Genomic DNA, 19,456 nt, shown 5'->3' on the forward strand with positions numbered 1-19,456 from the left:
TTATCTAATATTTATATCTGATTCTCTTCACAAAAAGTTTTGAAGCAGTTTTCAGTGTTATTTACCACACCAGATAAAAATAATTAGGGATTGGGAGACAATGTGATGATTCAAAACAAGAGATCAACATATGCCAGTGAGGTTCACAGTTGTTAGAGGTGGGTTGCCAAACTGATTCTGAGCTTCCCAGCAGCCATCAAAAGGAAAATTAATTACATAATTCACATTGTCCAATGATTCAAAAGACACAATTACTCGGGTATTTCAGTTACTGAGAATAGAAATTTTCCTTTGAGTTATTATTAAAGAATTATTTTTGATATAAATGCCATCAAGAATTTTCTACAGTACATGAAAAACGAGTTTCATTGGTCCATTTTGTATTATAATCTTCAATGTACCTCACCACATTATGCTAAAGTAAAGATCAGTGGATGAATTCTCAAAGGGACAAAAAACGGTTTTGCCTCGGTCTGAAGCTCTGGCAATTTAGCTTCACTGAAGGGAAAAAAAAAATATCACGTATCCAGAAGAAAAGACTGTACAACAATTAGTCTTCTAAAAATATTTATTCCTTACCATGAAATTTAGATAAGCGAAGGCAACAGAGACTTCACGTCTATAATCTCTAAGAGGCACCTCTTAATGTCGCTAATATTACCCCTGTGTCTTTAAGGACGCCATTTTCTAAACGGTTTCATTTTAGGAAAGTTCTGGAAACGTTTACGTCACATGATTCAATAGGCGGCCATTTTGTGATCTCAACGAGAGACACCATGGAGTACCCTGAGGGACGGCGCCGCCGTTCCTCAAAAAATGTTTTAACACCAGATTCAACATCAGAAGTAACGAGCGTCCGATATTCCCAAACTGCCGGTGACCATGGAGCTGAAACTGCCGGCGGTCGGGGCGCGCAAACTGCCGGCCATCTTGGCGCCCAAACTGATGCCGCCATCGGCAACCAGGCTGCTGCCAGAACCCCTGTGGAAAACTTACGAGAAGGGACAGGTAAGTGGTTTTTAAGATATTTTCCCGTAAGAGATCAGCTAATTAGAGTAGTTTGGGTGCGGATTCTAGTTATTTAATGGGTTTGCGTGGGTGGTGTAGTTGTCACCAGGCGAGGTCTCGTCACCAAGGAACAAATCGGTCCAACCTAACGGATTTGCAGAGCAACCGATTCTGCCACCCCTTTGACAGTTATCACTGTGTGCTGGTAAAACTCCCGTGGCCGACCCAAGGGTCGTGCCTGTGTAAAGGGTATTTGTTCTGAAGCGTTGCTCCATGAGGTACTTGAGCGGCCGCAATCAGCACCCTTCGAGTCTACCGCCCGGGCACGCGGCGAGCTGGCCGCCGCCTTGAGGCCATCCGCCTGTCCGCGGTGGCGGAAGTGTGGGGAGGGGTGGCGCGCGAGGCTCCTACCCGTCGCCACACAGTCCGCCGGCCGCCCGGAGCCCACTCGCTCTCTCTGGAACCACCCTGTGCAGAGAGGCCGTCCCGGCGCCAGTCGGCTGAGGAGCGTGTGAGTCCGGCGGTCGGAGGGCTCTTGGCGCCTCGTTGGCGCCGAGGGCTGCGCGCTGCTCTTCCCTTCCCAGCCCACCTGGGGTGGTGCGAAGGCTTTAGGGCCCCTCGGCCTGGTGGGAGGTTTTCTAGGGAAATGCAATCAAATCCTAGGGCTGCGGTCTTCCCTTGGGAGCTTAGTGCCCCTGGGATAAGGATGGAGTGGTCATTGACTCCAAACTGCATCTAGCGGCTATGAACTTGAGAAACTACCCATTTAGTTTTGTGGTGACTTCTGGTGCTGGGAGCTTGCGGTCAGGCGCCCTCCATTTAGTTATAATTCTGATTCCAATTCTAATTCTGATGAAGTGAGATGGAGCTGGCTGGGTGGGGGCGGTGAGTGGTGGAGAGCAGTCCTGTTAATTTAATTCGGTATCAAAGAGTGCTTGCTGGAAAAATGTGGATGGCTTTTCTTAAAAGAAATATGATGCAACCAGTTCATTGTATAAATGCAGATAGCAAATCTAAAAAATCATTAAAACTCATTTCTACCAGGGGTGTCTACCTTCTCTGAAATGGTTCCAGTTCTTACATTCTTTCTTTCATAAGAGAGGAGTTGCCAGAAAGGCACTGAAATGAACAAAATGCCTTAGTCTTAATTCTGCTGAGGAATCTAAAAGTTACTACTGATCTGATTAAATCTTGCTTAGCAGCTAGTTCTTCAAATCTGTATTTCTGCTCCCAAACTTAAATGTTTGTTACTCTTATGTTAGGCAGTGTACCCAGTCCCAAGATTTTTTATTCAATTTATTTTATTTTAATTAACTTTACCCCTTACCTTTACATTTAGTTTTTGTATTTGTGTGTGTGTGTGTGTGTATGTGTGTATAACTGTATGAAGCAGGAAAAGGAGAGAGATGGCTATCACAAATAATCAATCTCTTTTTCTCTTTTTCTCTCTCTCTCTCCTCCCCCACCCTCGCCCCACCCTCTCATCCTGGGTGTCTGATTTTTCACTCCTGATCTCTCTTGTGCTTTCTATGCCTTTCTGGTAGTTTCTGAAGTCAGCCTAAAGGACTGAAATCATAACTGGTGAATGATTTACCTGTAAAGGGGTCTCAGACTCACTTGTATGAGGTTTTGTTTGTTTGTCTTTCCTTTTCTCTATTTTAACTGGTAGTGCTAAATATTCTTTGTCCTCCCCCCACTTTTTACAGTTTTTTATATTGAAGTATAGTTGAGGTACAATGTTATATAAGTTACAGGTGTACAATATAGTGATTCACAATTTTAAAGGTTATGCTCTGTTTATTGTTAATATAAAATATTGGCTATATTCCTCGTGTTGTACAATATATCCTTGTAGCTTATTTTATACCTAATGGTTTGTACCTCTTAATCCTCTACCCCTACACTTCCGCTCCCCCTTCCCTCTCTCCACTGGTAACCACTAGTTTGTTCTGTATACCTGTGAGTCTGCTTCTTTTTTGTTATATTCACTTGTATGTGTTTTTAAAAAAAGGTTCCAGTGCTTTTAAGTGAGATTCGAATTCAAAACTCGGAACTCAATGAATGGTTTACAGAGTATTAGGAGCTATACATTATCTGGAGCTTTTCATCTAACTTAAATTATAAGATTTTATAACTTGGTGTATAACATAGTGTCCTTAGAACGTAAGAAAACTTTGTCAGTTTTTCATATATGTACACTGCTTGTTTCCATTTATTTATTTATTTATGTATGGCTGCGCTGGGTCTTTGCTGCTGCGCAAGGACCTTCATTTTAGTTACGGCGAGCGGGGACCACTCCTCGCTGCGGCACGAAGTCCTCTCATTACGGTGGCCTCTCCTGTTGAGGAGCACAGGTTCCAGGTGTGAGGGCCTCAGTAGTTGTGGCTCATGGGCTCTAGAGCGCAGGCTCACTTGTTGTGGCACGTGGGCCTAGTTGCTCCACGGCATGTGGGATCTTCCTGGACCAGGGCTCGAACCCGCATCCTCTGCATTGGCAGGCGGATTCTTAACCACTGCACCACCAGGGAAGCCCGCTTTTTTCCATTTTTGAGAAAAAATTTCCTCAGAAGTAGTGTGGGCCCTAAAACTCAAAATGCAAGCCACTACAGATATATCCCTAATAGATGGAAAATAAGGTGAAAAAATGAAGATCAACTTGGAGATTATTCACTTTACAGAATGTGCATTATATATATGTGTGTGTGTATATGTGTGTGTGTATATATATATATATATATATATAAATATATATATATATATATATGTATATATATGGATTCATCTTAGGATTCCTTCAAATGGCTTTTAGGGGTATTTCAAATAAGTGGTGGTTGTGAGGATTAAATGAAATAATAGACCTTATGCACTCAATGTAGAGCCTGGCACATGGAGTAAATGTTAGTGATGAATAAATCAAATTAGATTTTACATTTTTCCATTATCATCCCTTCAGAAATGAGTCTATTCCATGAAGTTAGATGTACTTATATAGATAGCCCAGCCGTAAGACTGGGACTCCTAACTTTTCCCCGAGGTAGCTCGGAGCTGTTGATGTTGGCTTTAGAGTCTTAAAAAGCTGCCTGCTCTCACACGGACTGTTTAATTCCTACCATTTTATTGATCATTAAGGTGAAATACTGAAAATTAAGCTGTGTTTCATTCAAATCATCATAGAGCATTTCGGCCAGTGGTTTTTTGGGTTGATTTTGGCCTTTGGTTGGCAGTCTTCTCTGCAGAGGTATGTAGCTTACTTGCTTTGGTAGTCACCACTGTATTGATGAGTTAATCCTTTACCGGAGAGTCTAAGAATATCAAGAAGACTAAATCATGTGTAACAGCTCTTACTTCATTTGTTATCATGTAATTAGTATTAACATTGGAAAATCTGCACATATGGGAGGGGACATAAGGTGACTTTATAAATAATCAAGTTATGTCAAATAAAGTGTTTTGAAGCTGTACACACATCATTCCAGTGAGGGTTATCAGCAAGATACTGTGTAATGTAACCAGTACTACCAGAAGTGGTCACTAGAGGGGGCAAGAGGAGTTTTTGGTAACTTTCTGTTGGTTTTGTTTTTGTTTTCATGCACTCAAAACAAGAGATGAGTAGAAGCCAGGATGAACCTCCTTACGAACTTGAGGACCAGTTTATATTGCGTCTGCCTCCGGTAAGAAACCCTTGTATCTCAGGCCAAATATCTTCAGTGCATAAGTATCAGCCCTGCTTGGATTCTGTAGCATTTCTGTTTATTTAAGGTAGGCTATAAAAACCAAGAACATTTGTTTCCCAGGAGTTGTGTTCTATTTAGCAGTCCTATCCTAGTGTGTACTCTTTTAAGCAGCATTTCTTTTGTCCTGCACATGCCACCTACTGTGTGGGTTGATTTCCTGGCAAACAGGTGGGACAATGATGGATTCAGTCACTTATCACAGATGCCAACAGCCTTGCTCACTGGACAGCCAAGATAAGACTCTTCTAAAAGAGAGTTCCTTTCTGTCACCTCAAAAGGGGCAATGGAGGGGTTAGCACTGTCTCCTCAAATTCATCATCATGCAAGGCTGTTGAAGCTCATTTCAGCATTGTGTTAGGGACTCTTCCCCTATTGATACCTGTATTTAAGTATTATTTAGTCTAAGAAAGGTATATTAAGGATGGGCTTCAGAAAGGTATTTCCCCAATTAGGGTTAATTAATATAGCCAGTAAACTGCAGCTAAGCCTTCCCTTAGCAACTACAACTTGAAGGGTAACAGTGAGAAACAGGAATGTACAGCTAGGAGAAGGCATTATCTATAGCTGCTAAAAGACAACAATAACATTAGAGTCAACCTCATCCTAACTTGACTTACCCAGTGCACAGTATCTCATGGTACATGGCATTGTTCCTAACGTTTGGGAAGTTTAAGGTTCTATTTAAGGGAGGACAGTCTCTGACATACCTGTTCTATTACCTGCTAAGTAGACAATTCATCCTTCTGATTTTTCAATCTAACTCCTTTTTAGGAACATGCTTCTACTGTCAGGAAGATAATACGTTCTGGAAGTGCTGCCATGAAGGATAAACTGAACATTGACTTTTCGTGTAAGTAGTTAATATCCATTCACCGTACACTGAACAGTAGTTTATTAAGGGATTGCTGTGTGTCAGGCACAATACTAGATACCAAGGATGTGACAAAGAATAGAATGTGGTCTCTGTCTTGATGGACTCAAAGAGAGGCTTCAGTCACTTCCATCTCTTCCTTTTAGAGGAAAGGAAGTAGAACTTATACAACTTGAGGTAATTATCATGGTGTGTATAAGGAAGAACTTGGAGGTCAACTGTGGGATTTGCATACTGCTGATTGTCTCCTATATGCAACTTTTGTGATTTCTGACTGTCCGGGGGAATGACAGGTGGATGTACTGTTCTTTGTTTACAAAAGTGACATACCTTTATCTCTTTTAAATAATATTTATTAGATTTTTAAATACAGAGAAGTATATGAAGAATAAAATTTTAAATGGCCCATAATCCCAGCACTCTGGTAGCCCTTACTGACACTTTTTAAAAAAGGAATACAAATGCATGGCTAGAAAACTCAAATAAAACAGAAAGGTTGAAAAGGAGAAGTGAAACTCTCCTTCACAGTGCCTCAACCCCAATGCCAAGGATAAGTAATATTGGCCTTTTCTCCTTGTGTTTCCTTATAGACAAAACTTTTATGCATAATACCAATGTATAAATAATCTCTCTATATTTTTAAAGATAATTTACACAAAAAGGATCATGTCAAACATAGTTCTGCATCTTTCCTTTTTCACTTAATATTAGAAGATTACACTTGAATCCTTTTGTATCAAGAGACATTCATGTTTGAGACATCTGGGCAGGATTCAGAGTTGTCAGTATATGGCTGACTCTCTCTTTCTCTCTCTCTCTCTCTCTCTCTCTCTCTCTCTCTCTCTCTCTGGCTATTGTGTAGAATTTTATCTTTGTGAAACTAACTAGAGATTATAACTTGAGACTTATTAGTACTATTCTAGAATCAACCCTCCCCTTACCCAACCCTTTGAAAACACCCATGTACAGTGACATGATCGAATGCTCCTAATGGTGTCCAAACGAATGGGTTTAAATGAATGGAGTTGGCCTTTCAAGATGAGAATGAAACAATTACCACTTCATTCACTTTAGTTCACAACCATGACCAAGAAACTTAGCTACTTTTGATGGAATGACATAAACTAGAAAAAAAGAGCTCCATATACCCTGCCTTCTTTGCTGTGGGAAGTTACTAATTGCGTACACAATTATGACATTGTGAGAAACAGTAAGTTTCAATGAAAGACTCGTCTGTCCCCCATAAGTCTTCATTATTCAAACCCCAGGAGTCTTGAGAGTACATTGGGAAGATGTCAGATTTAATCTTTTCTACTTCTGTTCAGCTGATGGATGTCATGCAGTTGTTGGGGTTGAAGGTGTCTCACTATCTGCTAAGCTGGTTGATTTGCCTCATGCTATTGAAAGCCTGAAAACTCTGGATAAAAGAACTTTTTATAAAACGGCAGATATTTCCCAGGTATGGACAAGTTTTCTTAATCTACTCGCCCGCACATCCTTCAAGGATTTCCTTTCCCCCTCCTTTTCTTTCTTTCAATTCTTTTTTCACCTGCTTGTCATTTCTAATTTCCAGCTCAATTGCACAGGGAATACAATGTCATGTTCTGGTTTGGTGTTTGATCCATCACTTTTCACTACTATATTTTATCCAAATAGCTTTTAGAGCCTCCTGTTTGCCATTTATAGTGCCTTTCATTCTTTGAAAAATATGAGCATCTGGGATCTTCGTCTGAAATTCCTGTTAAAGCAGTGTGCTGTTAACTCTGGAGGTTTACATTGGTTCTTATTCATCATCTCTACTGTTGATATTTTGTTTCCTTTATAAATCAAAATGCTAAGATATATCTTGTTTTCAACACATTCCTTCCACAGTGGTAAGCACTGGAGTTAAAAACAACAACAATAACCTCAGAGTCCATATGCTGTGCTGCCGAGATAGAGAGAGAATGCATATGAGTGTATGTAATACTTGGTTTTCTGGAAATGCCAGGTAGCATTCTCCTTACTTTTGTGCTCCAGGATTTCTGGTGGTAAGAATGATCATCATCCATTACTAACCCAAGATTTGTGGCCACCGTCAACTTCTTTGTCTTTGTTAAATCCAGATGCTTGTGTGCACTGCTGATGGTGGTGTCCACTCTGATCCTGAAGAACCGGTTACTTCTACTGATCTTAAAGCAAGCAAGAAAAGTGAAAAGGAGAGACAGAAAAAACATATCTGGAAGCGTGGCAGTAAGTCATCAGTCCCTTGCTCATTCTGGCTAACTACATTTATCTGCTGGATCCTAATTACTTGTGAGCCAGGGATCTGTTACCACACTTAGGTGTTTGGTTCAGTAGACATCCAGATGCTCTTAAAGGAACGAGTCGTGTCATGAGCCAGTGGCTTAGAGCATGACCTTATCAAATTCAGATAGATATGTGACTACTATCAGTCATATATACATTTCACCATGTTGAATTTATTTTAGTGACTCCACCACTTAGGAATGTCAGAAAGAGAAGCGTCTGCAAAACAACAGAAAAGGTTAGTGGCATGCTATTTCTGTGTCTACTGGTTGGATTGGAAGAGGATTATGAATGGAGGGGAAGGGAGACAGTCAGTTGGGTATTCATTTGTTCAGTCATTTATATGTCCAATAAACATTTGCTGAGTATGAGCAACATGCCAGGCACTGTGTGCTAACAATTGGAAATATGTAACGAACAAAAACAGACTTGACCCTTGAAGTTATAGGGTAGTCACTTAGGGATCTAGATGTGTCATGAACTTGAAACTTCTGCTAATGCTTTTAAAAGTTTCCAACTGCAAAATCTTGTTTTAAAGTGAACCCATCCAGAACCTGAGAATTGGGAATTGTGGTTGTATTTCTAACCTTACCTCAGACTTGTAGAACCCTGGGCAAACTACAGGAGTACTATGCCTTGGCTTCTTTTTTAATTAATTTTTTTATTTTGAAATAATTGTAGATTCGCATGCAGCTATTAGCAATAGAAAAGAGGTACTGTGTACCCTTTACCCAGTTCTTCCCATTGTAACATTTGCAAAACTATAGTACAATATCACAAATAGGAAACTGACATTATTACTCTTCACTAATCTTATTCAAATTGTTCCAGTTTTACTTTCTCCTGTGTATGTGTGTGCATGTGTTTAGTTCTATGCAATTTTATCCCATGTGTATGTTGGTGTATCCACCCACGCAGTCAAGATACTGAACAGTATTGTCACCACCAGGATCCCTCATCTTGCCCTTTTAAAGCCACACCCATATCCTCCTCACCCCAAACCACCAGGCTCTAACCCCTGCTAATCACTAGTATGTTCTCCATCTCTATAATTTTGTCATTTTGAGAATGTTGTATAAATGGAATCATACAAAGTATAACAGTTGAGACTGGCTTTGTTTTTTTCACTCAGATTAATTCCCTTAAGGTCCATGTGGATTGTTGCATGTATCAATAGTTCCTTTTTATTGCTGAGTGGTATGCCATGTTATGAATGTACCACAGTTTGCTTAATTGTTCACTCGTAGAAGGACATCTTGGCTGTTTCCATTTTTTGAATGTTATAAATAAAGCTGCCAGCAGGTTTTTGTATGAACATAAGTATTCATCTATTTGACATAAATGCCCAGGAGTGCAATTACTACTGGGTATGTTGCATGTTTAGTTTTATAAGAAACTACCCATAGTGTTTTCCAGGTGGCTGCACCATTTTACATTTGCCCCAGAAATGTACGTGTGATCCAATTTCTCTACATTTTCACCAGCATTAGGTGTTGTCACTATTTTTTATTTTAGCCATTCTGATAGATGTGTAGTGATCTCATTGTGGTATTAATTTGCATTTTCCTGATGGCTAAAGATGTTGAGCATCTTCTCATGTGCTTGTTTGCCCTCTATATGTCCAGTTCAGTGAAGTGTCTGTTCATGCCTTTTGCCCATTTTCTAAATGGATTGCTTTTATTGTTGAGTTTTGAGAGTTCTTTTTTATATTCCAAATACTAGTTTTCAGATATGTGGTTTGCAAATATTTTCTCCCAGTCTGTAACTTGTCTTTTTATGTTCTTCATGGGGTCTTTCAAAGAGCAGAAGTTTTTTTGTTTGGTGAAGTCTGATTTATTGATTTCTCATTTTAAGGATCTTGTTTTTCATGTCAAGTATAAGAACTGTTTGCCTAGCCCAGATTCTGAAGATTTCTCCTAACTATCTTTTTAAAGTTTTACATTTAAGTCTGCAATCCATTTTTGAGTTAATTTTTGTAAAAGGTTTGAGAGTTAGTTCAAGGTTGTTCTTTTTTTTCCCCTTTGCATGTCCAATTGTTCCAGCGCCATTTGTTAAAAAGGCTACCCTTTGTCCATTGTATTGCTTCTGCACCTTTGTAAAAAATAAGTTGGGCATATTTGTGTGAGTTTCTTTTTCTGGGTTCCATTAATCTGTGTTGATCACTGATTCCACAGTGTAGCTTTGTAATAAGCCTTGAAATCAGGAAGACTGATCTCACTTTATTTTTTATTCAAGATTGTTGTAGCCATTCTAGAGTCTGTAACTTTCCATATACATTTTAGAGTAAGTTTGTCTATGTCTATAGAAAACTTTGTTGGAATTTTGATAAGAATTGCATTAAACCTATAGATCAGTAGCTTTATTATGTTTAATCTATGAACATGGTTGCTTTGGCTTTATACTGTCAGTCAACAGCATTCATTGAGTGCTTACTAAATATAAAACTACATTAAGAATGGTTCTAGAACTCTTCAAGCTTTAGTAAAGTAGAACAATTATAATATAACTTCATTGTTCATTGTGTTTTATTTCATAGGTCACTGATATCAAACAAATTGAAGAAGTCCGCTCTCCTGAGGTAGACAAATCATAATATAACTTTATTGTTAACCTATGCTGTGTTTTATTTCACAGCTCTTTAATTTCAAACAAATCAAAAAAATCACAAAGATTACTTTCAAGCCTTCCTTCTCACCTGTAACCCCCACTCCCATACACATACACTGAATTTGATTCACTGAAAAATAAATTCATTGTTTAATGTCTGACAACTCCGAGAGCAAAAGATACAATTTGATCAGTGGCCCTGTGTATTTTAATCTGCTTCTTTTCTGTGATATTTATTTTTAAAAACCATTTCTTGGAAGCCAGTGTTCACTCTTACCAGCAGTTGTTTGCAATTACTTATTCCCCCTCAAAGTTCTAATCTCTATTTGTGGCATGATGAATTGGTTGCTGTGGAGATAATTGTCTAAAACTGGATTTAAGGGAGAATATGTGGCTAAGACCCAGTTTTTATAGGAAACTCTCTAATAATAAAGATGTGGAGAAGTGGAATCTGGGATTTTGGATCTTTAAACCAAATTATTTCCAAGTAACAAAAAAAATTATAGTTCTTTGCCAGTATGGGTCAGCGCAAATAATTAACAACTGAGGCTTAAGGGTCATGCCTCTGAGGAGGTCTTTAATATAGAGTTGCAGATTCAAAAGATTAAATGTCTCAAGTAATTCGATTGGGGAAAAAGTAAGCTTACTGTACAAAAATATAGACCCTGAACAAAGTTTCCTTCATAAATAGCATTGTTTAAAGTAGAAATTTGATTGGATGTATCTTAAAGAGGCCTAATTATTTGAATTCATTTGTATGTAGGAAGAGGACATTTCTGCAAGACCCAAGGTGTTAAGTAAGGCTACTGGTATTCCTTCTTCTCCAACTTTGGTTCAGCACGTTGTACCTCCTGATGTGGAAGAGGAAGTGAAAAGACTGCTGCGCTCAGATGCTGAAGCTATCAGTGTCCGTATCCTTTTACACTAAATATTTTCTGTGTAGTCTGTTCCACCCCAAATGCACTTGGTGACAAGCTCTCATTTCTGATATTGTGTGCTGATGTTAATGTACAGAACTTATGATTTTTGGAAATGTTACTTTCTAGCTAGGAACAGTACATTCATGTAGTAGAAATTATTTACTTGCGTAATTCAGTATAAGGCACTTTTCTATACTAGGAATCCACATACAAATGGCCTGAAGTTGGACTAAATTAAATAGCACTTTCAGCCAGAGAGCCTCTTCCCTTTCAAGTTTGCCTTCTGCTTTCTTTCTGCTTTTTCCTTGACTGCCTCTCCTTTCAGGATGGGTGGTCTTGGCCGAAGGTGAAACCAAGGAAATAGAAAGTGAAGGCTTCATTCCAGGCTTTGAGATAGTCTCAGAAATGAGTGGCTGTAAGCAGCGTCATACTTCAACAGGTGCATTAATAAAGGCAAAGCAGGCGCTTCAAGAGGGCAGGTGTTGACTGTGTGTAGGACCATTCTCCATAAACTCACAGGCCAATCACAGAAAAAGGGTGCCTTTGCCCTTCTCCCCTCGTATTGGTCCCACAAGTTTAGGGGTTTTAGATTGGGGTTCTAATATCCCATCCATCCCTGCTATTCTAAATTCCTGTGGGCCCTTGGATTCTCTGAATATTTTGATCATTGAATACGTGAATGAATGTTACAGTGTTTTGCCTTTCCTGTCCTTGTTTTATAAAAGGAATAATCTTCCTGTGAGAAAAAATTATTTTTAAAATTCATTGGTTGCCCAGTAAACTTGAGGGGGAGTATAATTGCCGCTGGAGTGGGAGTCATTTGAAAAGCTTCAGATGGTTTCACCTTCCTTGTGCTTAAAACCCATAGAATATGGTGTGTTTCGGGAGATGGACAATGACTCTAGCAGTAACAGTGTTGAAGTTGAGCATGATAAGGAGGAAGATGAAGAGGGAGAGGATGATGCGGATAAAGACAAGGAAGAGGAGGAAGATTATGATGTGCATATGGAAAGGGAGCCTCAGGACAAGTTCATTGAATCTGGCCAGTATGAGGCAAAGGAGGGAGCCAGCTCAACAGGTAAGTTAGGGAAAAACAAAGGGGTGGGACAGAGTGGGTGGCAGTACTAAAGACTGACTCTAAACACGTGTTAGTTGCAAAGTTAAGTTTGAGAAATTATTGCTCAGATGTGTAGTGGAGTTTTAGTGGATTTGGATCTTGGTCCACTAGTTTAGGCTATGTTTAGATACATGAAGTTTTTGTCTATCTCTGTTAGTCACGGAAATTCAGAAGCAGACTCGTTACATGCAGAAAAAGCTCCGAAAGATTGAGCGCAACGCACAAAGACAGAAGAAGGTCATTATGAAAGTGGAAAACCTAATGCTCAAGGTAAATTCTTGTTGGCTGGTATAAATATATCCTGATATCTTACTTTCAAAATCCCGTCTTTGTGTTTCCACTCATGTCATCTCTGTGCAGCATTCTGGTTCATTCATGAACCTGAACAACCTCTTAGATACCCCTAATAAAAGATAGCCCTATTTCCTTTTACCTGAGTAATTTTGATCATCTTATATAAGCATTTTTGGGAGGGGACCAGGAGACTTGAGATAATAATTGCCAATATTGAACATTTAACTATGTGAAAGGCATATACAGATCTAAGCATTTTATGTGTATTATCTCATTTCATCCTGACATCCCTGAAATATAGGTGCTGGCACTATTCCCATTTTATAGATAAGAAATTGAAATTCAAAGAGATGAAGTAACTTGCCAAGGACCACAGTAAGTGGTAGGGCATAGATTGAACCCTGTTGCTCTGTACCAAAATATATTCATTACAATGAAAGAGAAACTAAATTAATTTAAAATTTTTATGATGCCTGCTTGAACAAAAATTAATATCATGCTTTACTTTTATTAATACACATTAATACATATTTTATTAATACACATATCAGCAAAAGGAAAATGTATGTTTAGGCCATGTTTGCTTCCCTTTTTACAGTGAGGGAAATTCTGAAGCATCTGGAGAATTCCTTGCCAGATTTCTTTTTCTGTAGAGCTGTTGTCATCGAAGGGGAGCAACTTGACACAGAACTATACTTATATAGAGTGTTGTCCTTCAGAATAACCAAGTTAGATAATAGATGTGGACATACTTTGAAAGATACAGATATATGGTATTATGGTTGTTGTCGTGTGCAGTACTAGTTAAGAATGGTAATATTCTGCCCTAGTGCAGGGGAATGAAGGAGTCAGCACCAGATTCCAAGCCAGCTCTTTAAGTAGGTCACCACAGTCAAAGGATTTGTGCTAAACTAGAAAAAGGTAACATGAAGGCATTCTAACTCTTTGTTTTAGGGCAAGAAAAAAAATGCCACGTAGGGTGTATAAAATCAAATCGAATGGCCCTGCAGTTGGAGAGTATAGTTCTTATACTCTAAATCCTTTTTAAAATGTGTTGTTATTGAAGTAGAGTTGATATACAATGTTGGGCCAATCTGCTGTACAAAGTGACTCAGTTATACACATAGAGACATTCTTTTTCTAAATCCTTTTTTTTAAGTACTCTTTTGTTACGACTGACAGTGTTCTTACTTATCAAATTATTTGCCAAACTCTTTGTCTCTCTTGGTTCTCTTTTCCTCTGAGACTCAGCATTCATCTTTTATATAATTCGTTTTCCAGGGTCATTTACAGTCTGTGCTGGAGCAGCTTAAGCTACAGGAAAAACAAATAAATGAGGAGGTGAGAAGTGTGTTTTCACATCAACCAGAAACCATTTGATGCAGAGAACCCCACCCCACCCCAATCTCATTTCTGGCTGTTCTTTTCACAGGAACAGTAGTGGCCAAATCTTCTAAATGAGGGTAGCAGGTTGGAACAAAGTCTTTGTGAAAATTCGTTCATTCAGCAGATATTGAATGTCTATTAAGTGGAAAGCACTGGATGTACACACAGTGTTGAATAAGACACATACAATACTTGTCCTCATGGAGCTAACAGTCTAGAAGGGAAGATCATCAGCAAACAAATTATCATACAAATATAAAGGTGCAAATCATAAAGAAGGGCTGTGAAGGAGAGAGAGTCAGTGGTGCTATCTGAATAGAGTCCTGAATTAAATTGGGGAGATCATAATCAGCCTTTCTGAGGAAGTGATACTTAAGAGACCTGAAGGAAAAGTCCAGGCAAAAAGTGTATGAAGAGCTTCTTGGGTGGAGCGTATGCCAGGTCCCACATTGGAAAAGAGCTTGGCTTCTTTGAGGACCTCTGCAGTATTTAAAGTGAGGAAGAGAGTGACTTAACGTAAGGTTGGAGAAGTAGGCAGAGGCCATATTGTATGGTCCCTTGCAGTCCATGATAAGGAGGATGGGTTTTAGTCTTAAGTGCAATGGGGAGCCCCTGGAGAGCTTTAAGCAGGAGAGTCACATTTAATTTAGAAGTTTTAAAGATCACTTTGATTATTATCTGGAGAATGGATTGTGGGAGGGCAGGACTAGAAGCAGGGAGGCCAGTTAGGAGGCTGTGGGGTCATCTAATAAAAGGTGATGGTAACTTGAAATAAGGAGGTGGCAATGGAGATGGAAAGAATAAATATTTTTTTCTTGAAATATCGTTAATTTACAATGTTGTGTTTCAAGTGTACAGCAAAGTGGTTCAGTTATATATATATATGTATGTGTGTGAGTGTGTGTGTGTGTGTATTCTTTTTCAGATTCTTTTCCATAATAGGTTACTACAAGATATTGAGTATACTTCCCTGTGCTATACAGTTGGTCCATGTTGTTTATTTTTTATCTATTTTATATATAGTAGTGTGTATATGTTAATCCCAAACTCCTAATTTATCTCCCCTCCCCCCTCCTGCTATCCCCTTTGGTAATCATAAGTTTGTTTTCTATGTCTGTGAGTCTATTTCTGTTTTGTAAATAAGTTCATTTGTATCATTTTTTTTAGATTCCATATGCAAGTGATATCATGATATTTTTTTTTCTCTGACTTACTGCACTTAATATGATAATCTCTAGGTCCATCCATGTTGCCTCAAATGACATTATTTCATTTGGAAAGAATATATATATATATATATATATTTAACTGCAATAAAAATGTTTTATAACAGCTTTATTGGGATATAATTCATATACCATACAATTCACCCATTTAAATTGTACAATTCAATGACTTTTAGTATATTCACAGAAGTGTGCAACCATCACCACAATCAATTTTACATTTTTATCACCCAAAAAAGAAACCTGTACCCATTAGCAGTCATTTCCCGTTTCTTCTGACCCTCCCACTCACCACCCCCCCACCCAGTTCTAGGCAACCACTGATCTACTTTCTACTAGCCTACTTTGCCTATTCTGGTTATTTCATATAAAAAGGAAACATATACTACAAGGTCTGTTGTGTCTGGCTTCTTTCACTTGGCATAGTGTTTTCAAGGTTAACCCATGTTGTGGAATGTATCAGTACTTCATTCCACTTTATGGCTGAATAATATTCCACTGTACAGATACACAACATTTTGTTTATCCATTCTTCCATCAGTCGACATTTGGGTTGTTTCCACTTTTTGGTTACCATGAATAATGCTGTTGTGAACATTTATATATGAGAGAATGTATTTTAAAGGTAGAATTGATGGGAATTGGGCCAATTACTGGGTGTCGAAGGAGAAAAGAGCGTTAAGGATGTATACCAGATTTCTAACTTGAAAGACTATTATTTAAAGCCACAAGAGAGTGAGCAGAGTGAAAAGAAAAGAGGGCAGTGTGGGATAAGTGAGGGTCAAGTAGCTGTATAGAAATGTATGCTGGTTCCAGCCCTATACTGTTGAGGGTAGGGTAACAGTTTTAAAGAGACTGGAGGTCATATTATGAGGATGGACTTAGCATGGGGCTTTTTTGGGGGGGGCCACGCCGCACATCTTGTGGGAACCCGCACCTTCAGCAGTGAAAGTGCGGAGTCCTAACCACTGGACCGCCAGGGAATTCCTGAGCATAGAGCTCTTAAGGTAGTGATGCCATCCCCCATGCTCATCCCCATACAAACAAGGCCAGGAGAATTCTTATGTTCTGTATATTCCCTTCCCCTCAGCACATCACTCATCCAAGTACTGCTTATAAACAGCCATGTGCACAGTTAATGCCAGGATTGCTTTAGCACCCACTAAACATCTTTGTTTTCCTCCATGTAAGTAGTTAGTATTGGGGGAGTGCTATTTTCAACATAGAACTACAGCTGTAAGCTTTATTCACTCAGAACCCTTTATGTTAGCTCATTTATTCAACATAGATTTATTGGGCACCTACTTAAAGCTAGGTTCCACAGGGAAGTACAAAATGCTTATGACACAGTCTCTGCCTCCAGTTGGGGAGAAGTACATGAGAGGGATAGGAATTTAAAGGAATGAGAGATCACTTTTGTCCATGGAGATTAGGGGAAGCTTCATAGAGAGATAGTGTTTGGGGCCTTAAGAGGTGGGTAAGGTTCTAATAAAGAGAGAAATGAAGGCATTCTGTATAGAAAGTAGCATTCACAATGGCTCAGAGGTGGTGATGCCAGGCTTAAGAGTTTAGGTTTTTGGTGTAGGTCGTAATAAGCCTTGAAAGCTTTTTCACCTGGGGAGTAACTCATGAAATGTTCTCTGCCAGCAGTATATAGGAGAAATTGGAGGGGGGAAAGACTAGAGGAAGATGCAAGTGACAGAAGGAATCAGAACTTAAAAACTGATTGGATTTCCAGGACAAAAAGGGAACAAAGAGTAGTGCAGAGCCTGGGTGACTGGAAAATGGTGAGCCACTAACAGGAATGAAGACAACTTGAAGAGGATTCTTGGGGGGTGGGGGATGGAGAAGATGGTCGGTTGAGTTGGAAACACTTTTTAAAATGGGAGATCGGAGAGTGCCTCATGCATAGAAATGATCATTGAAGCTGTGGGGATAGATGAGTTAGCCAGGTTGACTGTTCAGCAAGAAGTCTGAACCTAAGGAAAAACCTCCCTTTAGGAGGTGGTGGGAGGAGAAAGCGCCTGTAAAGGATAAAGAACTGGAGAAGTCAGTGATTGTAATCATGGTCAGCATCTGAGTGAAAAGATGCTCTCAATTACTACAGCTAGCAATTATAGCAGTTTGGTAGCTCATGTCCAGCACAGGATCATTTTGTAATACTCCATTCCTGTCATTCCACAAAATGAAAATCCACACTGATATGGGGCGAGCTAAACTGAATAATACTCAAAAACAATCTTTGTCTCAAAGACGGTATACCTGAGTGTTATTGGTCACTTTGCCATTTCAAGTAAATAAAACAATTAAATCTTACATCACAAAATGTTCAGGGCTTCTGACTTAGAAAGCATCAGAGCAAGTAGAATGTCATCAGACTCGTTATTGGTTAGGACTCTGAGCCAGTTTTCAAGGGTCTCATAACATGGCAGGAAGCAGCAGCTGAGACTCGGTTTAAGACACGGTGTGTTCAGTGGGGCAAGAGGCTATCACAACTGCCTTATCTACTGAGTCTTAGACTATGGCTACAGTGATCCCATCTCCTTTGCCCCTACAGTGAGCTGTGACCTCTGTACACTCTTCCCAGAAGTACAAATTCTTAACAGCAAGCATATTTAATTTCTTTAGTATATTCAATTTGAAGCTTCCTTTTATAAGTTTGGCATGATAAAGGACAGCATCATTGTGTTTGCGTTTTTGACTGTGGCACTGTTCTTTGGAACATTGTAAGACTAAGATAACCTTGTAAATGCCAAATTACAGTCTGTCTTTTTGGTTTATATAAGTAAATTCTAGATCGAGTCATGGAACTTAAGATTTCAGATGAATTTTTCGTGTTTTTCTGCCTCTCCCTACAGATCATTTCTCTACGGGAAAGCCTGAATGATTTTCTGAGGAAGTGAGGAGAGCCTTCAGCCTGGCACACAAACCTTGGCTTCACCACCCAGACTGAAGACCTAGATGATATTGTACCTGTTTCTTCTCCTTTCATTGCCTTATGTTGCATCATTTGTATTTGTTTCTCTGAACGTTTCTTTTTTTTTTTTTTTTTTGCTAGTTATATTCAAAGTTTGTAGCCACGTAGAAAGGGACAAAGTATTAAAAAGTAGTAGACCTGAAGACCCAAATCAACTATGGGACTTTGCTTCTCTTTAACAGTTTGAGAATTAACTTAAATTGTTTCTCTTTTATGGTGTCTCAGATGATTCACCCGTGCTTGCCAAAGGCGGACAGTCTAACCTGAAGGCTATCCATCTGGTTTGCATAGATTTTTAGCTTTTTCTTCTTATGTTTGTTTCAAATATTTCCTAAAACATAGAGTCAAACCATTTCTACCAAGGGCTAGGACCTGCCACAGTGATTTAAGTGCCTATCTGGCAGCAGTTGATACTAGATTGTATCCTGTCTCTGTTCAGGCATTAAAGGCTGCTTTCCGGCTCAGGGATGATTTCTTGCTGCTGCTATCTTTGTTCTGTTGTTAATGATTTTAGGATTGTGTCTGGTGGTTATTTGGCAGCTATGGGACTAGTTAGAGCAGAGATGTAATTCTGAGCTGTTATCTTTCTTCTGAGCCTCTTCTTCCTAACCCCCATCGGAAAAGGTTAGAAAAAAGATACCTGTGGGAGCTCCCTGGTTGCCTAGTGTTTAGGATTCCAGGCTTTCACTGCCATGGCCTGGGTTCAACCCCTCGTCTGGGAACTCCCATAAGCCTCGTGGCAAAAAAAAAAAAAATAACGAACAAAAAAACAGATACTTGTATTGCCTATGAAAACTTCCTTAAAAACCCTGGGCCAGTTTGGTGATTTTCAGCTATGTTAAGAGTTTCTAGTCTGTATTCTTTAAGCAATAAATAAATTCCTTAAGTTGATTACTGTCACTTTATTAAACAGCTCCCATGATAAGTACATTCATATCCAAAAGGAAACTGGTGAGACAAGCAATAAATTCTGCAGTTAGGAAATGAAAGAAGATGCTGTCAGCACTGGGACATCCTTCTAAAGAGC

The 19,456-nt window shown here is 39.1% G+C and overlaps 1 protein-coding gene across 1 annotated transcript; it reads left to right on the forward strand.

Annotated features, from left to right (window-relative positions):
* Window positions 1-776: 776 nt before the first annotated feature.
* TAF7L (TATA-box binding protein associated factor 7 like) lies at window positions 777-18,355 on the forward strand. The gene is made up of 13 exons (XM_060087739.1): window positions 777-1,008; window positions 4,612-4,679; window positions 5,514-5,592; window positions 6,939-7,072; window positions 7,719-7,845; window positions 8,085-8,140; window positions 10,439-10,480; window positions 11,273-11,420; window positions 11,755-11,868; window positions 12,298-12,507; window positions 12,704-12,816; window positions 14,122-14,181; window positions 18,311-18,355. The coding sequence occupies exons 1-13, from the start codon at window positions 777-779 to the stop codon at window positions 18,353-18,355; spliced, it is 1,428 nt and encodes a 475-aa protein (XP_059943722.1).
* The last annotated feature ends 1,101 nt before the right edge of the window (window positions 18,356-19,456 follow it).

This window comes from Mesoplodon densirostris, chromosome X, assembly GCF_025265405.1.
Source record: "Mesoplodon densirostris isolate mMesDen1 chromosome X, mMesDen1 primary haplotype, whole genome shotgun sequence".
Taxonomy (NCBI): domain Eukaryota; kingdom Metazoa; phylum Chordata; class Mammalia; order Artiodactyla; family Ziphiidae; genus Mesoplodon; species Mesoplodon densirostris.

Bases quoted from the DNA above. Each gene is read 5' to 3' on its own strand.
- TAF7L (XM_060087739.1), top strand. From the start codon at position 777: ATGGAGTACCCTGAGGGACGGCGCCGCCGTTCCTCAAAAAATGTTTTA. The intron at 12,817-14,121 runs GTAAATTCTTGT...TTCGTTTTCCAG, and splicing joins TGGAAAACCTAATGCTCAAG to GGTCATTTACAGTCTGTGCT. The intron at 14,182-18,310 runs GTGAGAAGTGTG...CTCTCCCTACAG, and splicing joins AAAAACAAATAAATGAGGAG to ATCATTTCTCTACGGGAAAG.